The sequence below is a fragment of the Cervus canadensis genome, chromosome 23 (assembly GCF_019320065.1).
Source record: "Cervus canadensis isolate Bull #8, Minnesota chromosome 23, ASM1932006v1, whole genome shotgun sequence".
Classification (NCBI taxonomy): Eukaryota; Metazoa; Chordata; class Mammalia; order Artiodactyla; family Cervidae; genus Cervus; species Cervus canadensis.
The window spans coordinates 24594386-24607026 of NC_057408.1; the positions used below are offsets into that span (position 1 = coordinate 24594386).

General features: G+C 36.6%; 1 protein-coding gene across 4 annotated transcripts in view; it reads right to left on the minus strand.

Moving 5' to 3' along the window:
* The window catches only part of CCDC102B (coiled-coil domain containing 102B), a 268433-nt gene that overhangs the window by 158222 nt on the left and 97570 nt on the right, over window positions 1-12641 (minus strand). For all 4 annotated transcript variants that reach the window (XM_043444143.1, XM_043444142.1, XM_043444140.1 and 1 more), the window contains one exon: window positions 10295-10504. In XM_043444143.1, coding sequence (XP_043300078.1) covers window positions 10295-10504 — 210 coding nt within the window. The remainder of the gene's footprint in view (window positions 1-10294; window positions 10505-12641) is intronic.

Consider the following 12641-nt stretch of genomic DNA (forward strand, 5'->3'; position numbering starts at 1 on the left):
CACCAAAAAACAAACAATCCAGCTACACCCCTTTCCCAGTCATTGTGCCAAATAAAGTTTCTTTGGGGAGAAACTGAATTAAATCTATCTGTCTTAAAGTAGGATAATTAATTTCAACTGGCTTTAGGTACAATTATTTTTGTAATACAGACTCTGCCACCTAATTATTTCTCCATATGCTACTGCTCCCCTACACCAGCCTCAGCTTGGCACCGCGGGCCTCTCACATGTCTCTGCCCGTCCCCCACACTCTCAAGGATGCGGCGCTGAAACAGCCACTAGCCTGCCTCCACTGCAAAGAGAATCAGGTGGTCAAGCAGTGGTGCAGTAGATCAGAAAACAAATTTCATTTGTGATGTTTATTTCAATTAACCATAACGTGTCTAAAATGTCCTTGAAAAGAAATAATTTAAAATTACCATTAACAGAAGATATTTATCCCAATCACCTTCTTTCCTAAAGTTATACACACACATACACATACATACACATAAATACACACACATGCACACACTCTTGCACATACATATATACACACACGCACTTCAATAACGCCGTATCAGAAACAACCTGAAGTCATTTACAGTTATTACAAAGGGTAATATTACAAAGTATCTTGGGAACATAGATGTTAATGGTGATTTTCCAAATCTTAGTGCACATAAAAATCACCTAGTTTATTGTTTTAAAATATATACATTTCTAATTCCCAAGTCATATGCCTGTTAATTCAGGATTTTTATTTTCAGACAGCACCCTATCTGGGACAGATAGGATCAGGATCCAATGTTAAGAAACACTGCTCTAGGAGATCAGAACATCTAATCTATTTTTAAATTCCTTCTTTTCACCATGTAAATTCTACCAAGCATACATGGAGTAACAAGCTTTCAGAATAATAGAAAAGAAGTGAATGTGAAATATGCATGTGATGTGTAATTATTGCTTCTTGATTGATTTCCTATTCACTTTGCACTGAAATAGAACCACCCACACAAAAGAAGGGAAAAAAAGGAACTACGTAATGGAAAATTAATCAAAACTGGTTTAAAAGCAAAGAAATGATTCTTGTTAGTTAGTGATGTATTGGTGCTTCCTCTCCTCTTTTTTCCTAGAATTTAGAGAGAATTAGAAACGCTGCCAAATGCTGTGGATATTTAAACACCATTAAATTAAGCATAATAAAATAATAGGGAAACAAAGTGATGGCCAGTGGCAGAGAAATATGAAATGAAAAATCTCTCAATTATGTCAACAACCATATTAAATTTAACTGTGTGAATTAAAAAGAAATAAATCCAGTAAGTGGAAAGAGTACACTAAATTGTACTAGGAGCCAATAGCTATTTTGGTAAAAATAAACTGAAATTCCAAAGAAATATTACATTGTCCTCATGAATCTGAATTAATGTCTTTATTTAAACCAGTAGCTAAATTTTCAAAAACATAACAGGATTGTGAATTTGGATGTTGGGAGCATCTCATGTATTTTTTCCAAACTTTTAAAATAAAGTTTAAAAAAATTAAACAACAAAGATTATTCCTTGACCAAAATCACTCAAATATTGAACATGGACCCAGGATAAGAGTTTCATTGTTTCCCTCTTTAATATTTGGTCCTATTTACCTCTTATATATGAGTTGAATCACACATTTAACAGTTACCACTTTCATTGAATAATAATGCAACACGCTCTCTGGAGCCTCTTTCATAAGGGCAATAATTCCTTTCATGAGGGCTCCGCCCTCAGACCTAATCATCTCCCAAAGGCCCCACTTCCAACACCATCACATCAGAATTTAGGTTTTTATGTCTGAATTTTGGAGAAACACAAATATTCAACAGATCTCAATATTTCCACAAGTCATCTATAGATTCAACGGAGTCCCTATCAAAATCTTTATGGCATTTTTTGCAGAAATGGAAAAGCTCATCCTCAAATTCATAAGGAATTTCGACTGTCCTTGAATATACAAAATGATGTTGAAAAAGCAGAACAAAATTGGAGAAACCACATTTCCTGATTTTGAAACTTACTATAAGGTGAATTCTCTGATATAATAGTAAACTTGTAAACCACTGGAATAGAAGTGAAAATCCAGAAAATAAACCCATACGTTTAGTAACAACTGATTTTCAATAAAAGTGCCAAGACTATTCAATAGGGAAAAAACTCTTAGACAAGTTGTGCTGAGGTAACTGGAAATCCACATGTAAAACAAGTAAGTAGGACCCCTACCTTACAGCCATATATAAAAATTAGCTCAAATGAGATCAACGATCTAAACATAACATGTAAAATTATAAAAGTCTTAGAAGAAGACACAGGAGTAAATTATCATAACCTTGATTTAGTGATAGATTCTTAGAAATTACACCTTAAAAGTACGAACAACAAAAGAAAAAATAAACTGGTACTCATCAGAATTAAAAACTGCATGCAAAAAAAAAAAAACCAGCATACATCAGAAGACACTATCAAGAAAATGAAAAGATAAGCTAAAGACTGGTAGAAAATGTTTGCAAATCATATATCTGAGAAGGGTTTAATATCCACAGTATACAAAAAACTCTCGCAACTCAACAACAAAAAGGCAAACAGCCTTATTTAAACATGGGCTAATGGCCCGAATAGACATATTTCTCTGGAGAAAAGACAGAAGTATCCAAGAAGCCCATGAAATATTTCCAACATTGTTAGTCATGAGGGAAATGCAAATCAAAACCACAAGATTTGCCACTTCACACCCAGTAGGATGGGTATAATTTTAAAAAGACAGAAACAAAACCAAAAAAGAACAAGTGTCACGGAGGATACGGGGAAATAAGAATTCTCACATGTTGTACTGGAAAAGTAATGGCTTAGTCAATGTAAAATAAACACTGCTGGTCTCTCCAAAGTTATATAATTACCATATGACCCAGAAATTCTACCCCTGTCTATACCAAAAAGAAGTGAAAACCAGTACCCAAATAAATACATGTACACTCCTGTTCTTAATAGCTCTGTTCAAAAGAACCAAAAGATGGAAACAATCCAGGTATCCATCAGCCCATGAGTGGATGAACAAATTGTGGTCTATCCAACAATCAAATACTATACAGCCAACAAAGAAAGAAAGAAAGAGCTGATGCTTGTTGCACAGTTCCGGGACCCAGGAAACCCTGTGTTAAAGAAGCCAGCTACAAAAGGTTACATGTTGTGTGATTCCATTCATGTGAAATAGCCAGAACAGGTAAATCCATGGAGATAGAAAGGAAATCTGTGGTTCCTGGCATCTTGGGAGAATTCCTATATAATGCTTACTGCATTTCCTTTGGGAATGATGAAAATGTTTTAGAATCAGTAGTGGTTGTACATCATTGTGAATTTATCAAATGCCACTAAGTTATTCACTTTAAAACGGTTAACTTCAGGGCGTCCCTGGCAGTCCACTGGTTGGGACTTCGCCTTTCAATGCAGAGGGTGCTGGTTCGTCCCTGGTAGGGAGCTAGGATCCCACATGCCTTGTTGCCGATACACCAAAAACAGTTAAAGCAGAGACAATATTATAACAAATACAATGAAGACTTTAAAAAATGGTTAGCTTCATGTACTATGATTTCACTATAAGAAAAAAAAAATTGGGAATGTCTCAGCCCCATTAAAGCTATTCGAATTTTCCTCTAGTCTTTTAGCTTTATTTTTAATTTGGTTTTTAATTTTAAGAAGTATTATAACCATAGCATTTTGTCATTTTAAATAAGAAGCTAAATATTATTTTTAATCACTGTTTTAAATCAAACTAATATATAAATCAACTGATAACAGCTATGGGAACTGCCAATCATTTTATAATAATATAGCAGATTATTAGTATGCCAGTCATATAAAATACAAAATGAGATGTAATTTCATATCTGAATATCACAACCTATAAAATTTCATGAAGTTCTAATTCTGTAAAATATAAGTGACCTAAAGAGTCAAAATTTGCATCTTCATTTTAATTGGCTACGGGATAAATATTATTTATCTGATACATAAAAAGGAGGTTTAAAAGGCTGATAAAAGATCCCATTAACCCTACAGACTTTGTTGCCCTCTCACACTTGCCTTGTAATAGAATAAAAGAGAGAGGATGAGAATTGAAGATAAATGAAAATATACAGTAAAATTTAAATAATGAAAATCAAAACATAAACACACACATTCATTTAATGATCTGCTAGACATTTGTGAGGCTGTGCCAAACACGTGGACTGAGATTTAATGTTCATGATTTTAATTTCACAAGACATGACAGCATTTGGTGTTTTAGTAAGAGAAAGTAGAACTCCACACGCAAATAATTTATTCCCAGAAATGCTGCTTTGTGTGCATATAAAATCTTACGTGTGCACTTTTGCTCCAGTAGAGAATCACAAAAGGGGAAGAAAACTAATACTCCTAGTTTAGTATTAGTTTTGTAGAAATCAATTCACTTTGTGCGTGTGCATGTATGTGTGTATGCCTGCTCGTGTGTGTGTATTTGAGAGGAGGTGAAAGCAATCATATTACATTAAAGTAAATGCCACCCTATTTTGCAATATATTGATTTATTTCAATTCAGTGGGACACTTTCAGTAGACATCATCCTTATGATATTTGTAAATGGTACTTAAGTATCTTTATCTCTGCTAACTTCAGGATTTCTTAGGCAAAACGACATTGTTTTGCTCAATCTACATAATTCCATTCACCTTTGTTAAAGTGGACACAAAACCGTGGATGTGTTTTTCAGTTTCATGAGTAAATAATTTATTTTGAAGAATGTCTTCTGTGTGGCCTAGGGTTTAATAGGGTGGTATGCATGCTATTCTTCAAAATAAATTATTCATTTTTATTAATAAGATATAGCATATTTAACATACTTTTGTTATATTTTTCCATATCTAAACGTCTCTATAGCTATATACGTACTTACACTTGATCTTAGCCAAAAGGCCCGAGAAGCAATACAGTTATATAAGTATTTACTAATAACTATTTTAAAAGTTGAAATTTCTAGTGTATCTCAGAGCAAAGTGGAGTAAGAACAGCTAAAGGAAAACATAAGAAGATAATATAATAAATCTAATAACATCAAATTATAGTGTTCTATATTTATTACTCCAACAACAAAAGAATAGGTATAATTATTGTTTATTCTTAAATGGTTCAACAAATTTATGAGTAGAAGAAAGCTTTGAAAGAATGATAATGAATGGAGGAAAGTTAAAGTTAAGAGCCTGCTACACCACTGAATGGAAATAATACGTTTCTGAAGACAAAATTGCTAAACAAAATATACATAATGCCAATTCTGTTCAAAGAATGGACACTTTCAGTAAAGTAAATTCATTAGGAATTGACTTTGATGGCCTTTCCACTTTGGGATTAATTCATCATTTTCCTGAGACACATCAATTACCACTCTGTCACATTAACTTTCTGAGAATGACCCCGTATGTGACCTGAATGAAGGGAATCAGTTGCCAGAATGATTCAAGAAAACAGGCTTCCAAAGCCCTTCATGAGAGGCATGTCGACTAGCCATGGGGCCTTGCTCGGTAGAATGCTGACCACTTTTTCCAATGATGTTTCACTTGAAAAAGTATGGTTTGCAATGGAAAATGCCTATACTGCACATCAAGAGAATTAAGGCTTCACAAGCACAGACATCTCTGCCATACGCTGAAGAAACCACATGAGCCCTACAGGGTACTCTATTTTCCGAAATTGTTGGGAATTGCACTTCTACTTTTCCCCGTTACAGCAAAATCATGACATATTTTGATAAATATTAGGTAATGCGTGCTTGTTTCCTCTTCGATTGTTTTATGTTTCACCACTTTATGGTGGTCGCAAACCCCACTTTTCCTTTCCTTTCCTTTCAATCAAGTTCTCTTACCTTATTCTCTGTCCTGAAGTTCAAAGACACGAACAGAGGGAGAAACAGGACAGGTAAGAGCTCAGAAAAGGATTCAAATTAGTGAAGTCCTTACAGCTGTTTATTTGGCTTTTTTTCTTCTCACTGAGCCCTGGGAAAGATGGCCCTTTCTAACACCATTCTCCAGCGAGGGTTTTATCACTCTGAGGGGATCTGCAGCTTTCACTGTCTGTAGGCTATTGTACACACAACCGTGTACTTTCTAGATAACCCACAGCAATGCATATAATTCTCATCCACAGAGATGCAGACTAATTTTGCCTGGTGGAAGTGCAATCTATTTCTTTATCCCTTGTGGGAAAAATAAATCAGCTTTGCATCTGATAACCAAATTCATTTAAACATTTCTGGTTGCTCTGTCTGTTACTTACAGCCTTCTTTCAACTGGCTATATTATCTTACTGGTTGACTCAGGAGTGGATGGATGAAATAAAACCTTTCACATGTGTTCATTTTATGTTTGTATGAGATTTATGAGTTTAGCATTTTAAAAATGACCATACTGATTATCACTCAGTCGTGTCTGACTCTTTGACATCCCATGGACTGTAGCCCACCAGTCTCCTCTGTCCACTGGGCTCTCCAGGCAAGAATATTGGAGTGGGTTGCTATGCCCACCTCCAGGGGATCTTCCCGACTCAGGGATCGAACCTAGGTCTCCCGTATTGCAGGCAGATCCTTTACCGTCTGAGCCACCAGGGAAGCCCAAGAATACTGGAGTGGGTAGCCTATCCCCTCTCCAGGGGATCTTCCTGACCCAGGAATCGAACTGGGGTCTCCTGCATTGCAGGTGGATTCTTTACCAGCTGAGGTACCTGTTAATCTAATTATATAGAGAGGCTATTCTACTAATTTAAAATATATAATAAGCCATCATAAGATGGAAACTTGAGATGTTGGGGCTAAAAAAAGTAGCAGTAGTTTCTCTGCATGCAATGAGTGACATTTACCATTGTGGTCTTATATGCCCTTGCTAAGCTGCTTCAGTCATGTCCGACTCTTTGCGACCCAGTGGACTGCAACCTGCCAAGCTCCTCTGTCCATCGAATTCACCAGGCAAGAATACTGGGGTGGGATGCCGTGCCCTGCTCCAGGGGATCTTCCCAAGCCAGGGATCGAACTCACATCTTTTATGTCTCCTACTTTGGCTGTGGGTTCTTTATCACTAGCACCCCTGGGAAGCCCGTGTCTCTTATATGCCAGCATCCATTTCCTCATCTTATTCATACACAGTATTTTTATGCATTTAGATATATGCTAATTCTATAGGGCACTTATATATATATGTACATATACATATATATATACAAACATGTTACTCCTATATGGTACTGATGCACATAATTTTACACATACAGTTTAGTTTTATTGAAATAATGTTAAAACACAATTTGCATTTGTGTTATAATAACATCTACATCATTCCCTGGATTTTGTCTTGTTCTGTATGAAGCTTTGATTCATTTGATATTGAGAGACATCCGAACCTTTATATTTTGATCTGGAAAGATTTCTGTGGCCCCAAGGATTATGACCTGCAGCTGCTCCACGACAGGTAATTGTTTTGGTTTAAGTGTGTGTGTGCTAAGTCACTCCTGTCTGACTCTCTGCAACCTTATGGACATCGCCTGCCTGGTTCCACTGTCCATGGGATTTCCCAGGCAAGAAGACTGGAGTAGGTTGCCCATGCCCTCTCCAGGGGAACTTCCCCACCCAGGGATTGAACCCAAGTCTCTTATGTTTCTGGCATTGGCATATGGGTTCTTTACCACTAGTGCCACCTGGGACACCTTTAATTTAAGTAGTGAGTCTGAATTCTTAATGAAGAAGGTTAAAAAAATTTCACTAACACCTTCTCCCAGTCATCAAAATGATATCAGTTCAGTTCATTTGCTCAGTCGTGTCTGACTCTTTGTGACCCCATGAATCGCAGCATGCCAGGCCTCCCTGTCCATCACAAACTCCTGGAGTTTACCCAAACCCATGTCCATTGAGTTGGTGATGCCATCCAGCCATCTCATCCTCTGTCATCCCCCTCTCCTCCTGCTCCTAATCCTTCCCAGGATTAGGGTCTTTTCCAATGAGTCAACTCTTTGCATGAGGTGGCCAAAGTATTGGAGTTTCAGCTTCAGCATCAGTCCTTCCAATGAACACCCAGGACTGATCTCCTTTAGGATGGACTGGTTGGATCTCCTTGCAGTCCAAGGGACTCTCAAGAGTCTTCTCCAACACCACAGTTCAAAAGCATCAATTCTTTGCCACTCAGCTTTCTTCACTGTCCAACCCTCACATCCATACATGACTACTGGAAAAACCATAGCCTTGACTAGACAGAGCTTTGTTGGCAAAGTAGTGTCTTTGCTTTTAAATATGCTATCTAGGTTGGTCATAACTTTCCTTCCAAGGAGTAAGCGTCTTTTAATTTCATACCTACAGTCACCATCGATATACACTTAAGGAATAGTCTTGTGATTGATGAGCACACCCAATGAGTTGTTCATATCTTCCAAAATCTTCCTGGTTTCCAAGCTCTGTCTACTTCTAAAGCAAAGAACTACACTGGTCCCAAGAGCCCAGATCTAAACTCAGAGTGGTCTGCTAACATGATAAGGCACACTGGCATATATACCAGCTCTAAGGGCTTCCCCAGTGTCTCGGTGGAGCTACAGGAGACGTGGGTTTGATCCCTAGGTCAGGAAGATCCCTGCAGGAGGGCATGGCAACCCACTCCAGTACTCTTGCCTGGAGAATCCCATGGACAGAGGAACCTGGCGGGCTACAGTCCACAGGATCGCAAAGAGGTGGACAAGACGGAAGCGACGGAGCATGCACACACACATCAGCTCCAAACAGGCCCCAGTCACCCCCACACTTCCTAACTGACACATTTTATGCTATACCAGCTGGATATAACCAGAAAGGCATCAAAGTGGAATAGAACGAAGTACTTCTTCTTTCATGTTCCCATTCCACTTTGCTCTTAGCCATCATCACAATGTGTTATTGATAACAATGGATGTGTAATATCTTCCCAGGCAGACGCTAAGCCCACGCTGGTCTAGGATAATGATTCAGTCATCTCCACATCACCAGCATCCAGAGCAGTGACCGGCGCAGGGTATAATATAAGTAAGTGCTTGCTCTGCTCAGTGAATCAAAGGGAAACAGATATTTTGATGATCGAAACTTGCCCCATAATTGAAATAATTCTGTGCTTTCATGAGTGGCAAGCTGCAAAACACTCTCTGCAGATTTATCCATTGTGCATATGTTAGAAGCATATACCATTACTGATGGCTTATGAATCTGTACAATAGAAAATTATGATCACTGACTGTAACACTTAACTTTAGATATTTGCATCACCAAGTCATGAGACACTAATTCAATTTAATCTTATATTTGCAATAAATCCCTAAAATCACAAAGAATAAAGAAAAGTAATATGGAATTCAATTTTTCTGCCCATTTAGCTTTTACAGCTGATATGAACTATTTATATGACTCAAAAAATATGAACTTTTCAAACTCATTTTTAACTCATTGTTAAAGGAACTGAGTGAAGGGAACATTAAGGTACCATAGCTACTTTCATGGGAGAAACAGAAATAAGCTGTGTGTGTTTTGCAACATATTGACACTAACACATATACATTACAACTGCCGCTAAGAGAATGTTCGAAAAGTCTAAAAGCCACGTATCAAAAAAATTACATCCAGAGCAGTAAATATGTCTATTGGCTTTAGGACAAAATTCCAAAACAAGCTAACTTTTCCAAAGTCAAAATGTGACTGTAATTCAGGTTTTAACATTTATGTCATAGCCTATAAAGGTTATTTGTAACATGATGTGTTTAATTGACTTAAAAATAATTTTTCTGAGACTAAAAAGAAATCGAAGAGGAGTGAACCAGCTATGTTTAAATGTTTATGTGGATATTTACCTTAGCCTCCAACAAATCCTAATTGTATAGTTGCCCAAACTAATGGAGAAAAATACTCACTGAAAAATAAGATCAACTGCTTGGATAACTGAGACAAAACTATAACAGGAAGCCAAACACACAGAGGTCGTTTCCTAAGTTCATGCTTTTCTTCCTTTCGGAAAAGCTTGAAACTCTCAGATTTGTCATACTCTTTAACATGTTCACACAAAATTAGTCACGCTCTCTTTTCCTATGCATGAACATTTTAGATGGGAAAAGATCAAACGATCAGATATGAGATAGCACAAAAAAATGCATTCAGACTTGAAGTTGTGAAAGGTAAGGTGGTGCCCACCAGGCCTCAGGGCAGAAATACAAAGGAAGTGAGGACATTAGCTCCCAGAGAGCTCCCATACCTTGTTTTTCTCCTGTAGTTCAACTCCTGGTGTCTTGGAATCAGGACCTTCGGAGCTCTCACCGAATCTATTTCTCCTGTGCAGGAGCTCTTCCATTTCTTTCACCCGGGCCTTCAGCCTTCTATTTTCTCTCTCCAGGCCTTGTTTGTCCTTTTCAAGTAGCTCCCTCTTGTCCCACTCAGATGTATGTTCAGCCTGCAATCTCTCTAGCTAAACACAGAAAACGCAGAAAAGCAACACGTAGACTTTGCAATTGCCAAAGCGAATATGTCCATTTACACATTAGTTTTTCTATGTTTTGGCCACACCCGAGGCATGCAGGAAGTTAGTTCCTCAACCAGGGGTTGGACCTGTGCCCCCCATGCAGTGAAAGTGTGGTGTTTTAACCACTGAACCACCAGGGAATTCTCTACACAATTTTTAAAAAGAGAACTCTATTTGTCTGAAAAGTTGAGAACGACACAAAAGCCCTAAGACCAGATCATGCACTAGATAAATTTACCCTTTCTCTTGGTTCACGGGACTATTTCTAGAACCAAACAGACCATATTTGTCAAATAAGTATATTAAGTGAAACACTGATGATATTTTGCCATCAATCTCAACTCAGCTGATGAGAATTTACCAGTTGAGAACGAACAAAATCACTTCTTGGGCAATTTTGGTTGGATGGATATAGTTCATATATTCACTCACTCATTCACTTATTTACTATACCTTTCAACTTCCAGGTACTATGCTAGTCACTGCAAATATAGACAAGTGAATGTAATATCATAAATGCCATGATTAACGTACTGTACAATATAGTCAAACTCACCTGAATAAATGTCCAATTTGATTTTCAGGGAATGGAGGTCGGCAACATGATTAAAATCAGAGGTATTTTAAAAGTATATGTTATGGATCAAGGTTGAAAATTACTTAATTTTACATTGTTAGTTTTAAATGGCTTGATAGCAAAGTATTGAATAGTATTGCACTATTATAAAGTAGTTTCCATGACTTTAAATTTTCAAAGAGAAACCAACATTAAGAAAATGTTAGACTTCAATAATATCTTTGGAAATTAATTTTGATTAAAAAGTCTAAAAACTGCTTTTTCATACACACATAATTGTGCCATTATTGTAGAAAATGTTCTGTTCCCAACTCTGAGTGAGGCTCTGGTTTCTGAAAAAATAGGAAACTAAAATTACATTCTTGGCACTACACCTTCTCTATCAATTAAACATAATAAACTAAGGGATCAAATTTGAGATGACGTGATTTGACATTTGGGGTGCCTGTTTGGGATGTGAGGTGAAAACAGTATTTCACAATCCAATTTAGAACATGACATGACTTTAATTATTAAGATTAATGCTTAAACTTTTTGACTAGCATCACATCACTTATCAGAATGAAAATAATAAAGTTGTAATAAAAAGTCATCAACTTAGTGATGAAAAATTAATTTTATGAGAATAAATGTATTCTTGGTCAAGGACAAATAGGATACTATGTCAAGTCTTTGTAAAACTTTAGGCATTTAAAAGACATTGATGAAGTTGAATTTATACCTAATAACAGATAACAAGTAGAAATAGGATTTTAAATAAATAATAGATGGCTTGAATGAAAAAAATCTAAATTAAAAAAGTTGAAGAAAGGAATTATATTAATGGCAATAACAATAAAACTTAAATAATGATGTGTTATTATTTACTATTTGAAGGTTTTTATTGACATACCAATTATCTGATAAATTTAGACATAAAATAAACATCAAAATAGTATGGGTTTGTGAAAACTGGATCATAAATTTTATTAGCAGTTTTATTTTTTATTTCATTTTTAAAGATTCTTTCTTGTCAGATTATTCTTTTCTAAGAATCATACAAAATCTACCACCTTAAAAGCCTTTCAATTAAATGTGAGTGAAAAAGATGAAAGAAATATCAGGTACTACTTTAAGCTTTCAGAGTATTTTGTAAGTAGTTCTAACAACTGGTCAAATTGAAATGGAATTCTACTGATTCACTTCCAATGATCAACAGAAAAATTCTAAAACATTTTAATTCTAACTGTAAAACACTATGAATTTTAACTAATAGTCAAAGTGTTAGTTTCTTAGTCAAGTCTGACTCTTTGCAACCCCGTGGACTGTAGCCCACCAGGCTCCTCCATCCATGGAATTCTCCAGGCAAGAATACTGGAGTGGGCAACCATTCCCTTCTCCAGGGGATCTTCCCAACCCAGGGATTGAACCTGGGTCTCCTGCATTGTAGGCAGATTCTTTACCATCTGAACAGCCAGGGAAGGAGAATCAAGCTAAGAGTATCTCAGTAAAACGAAGTAGGAGATA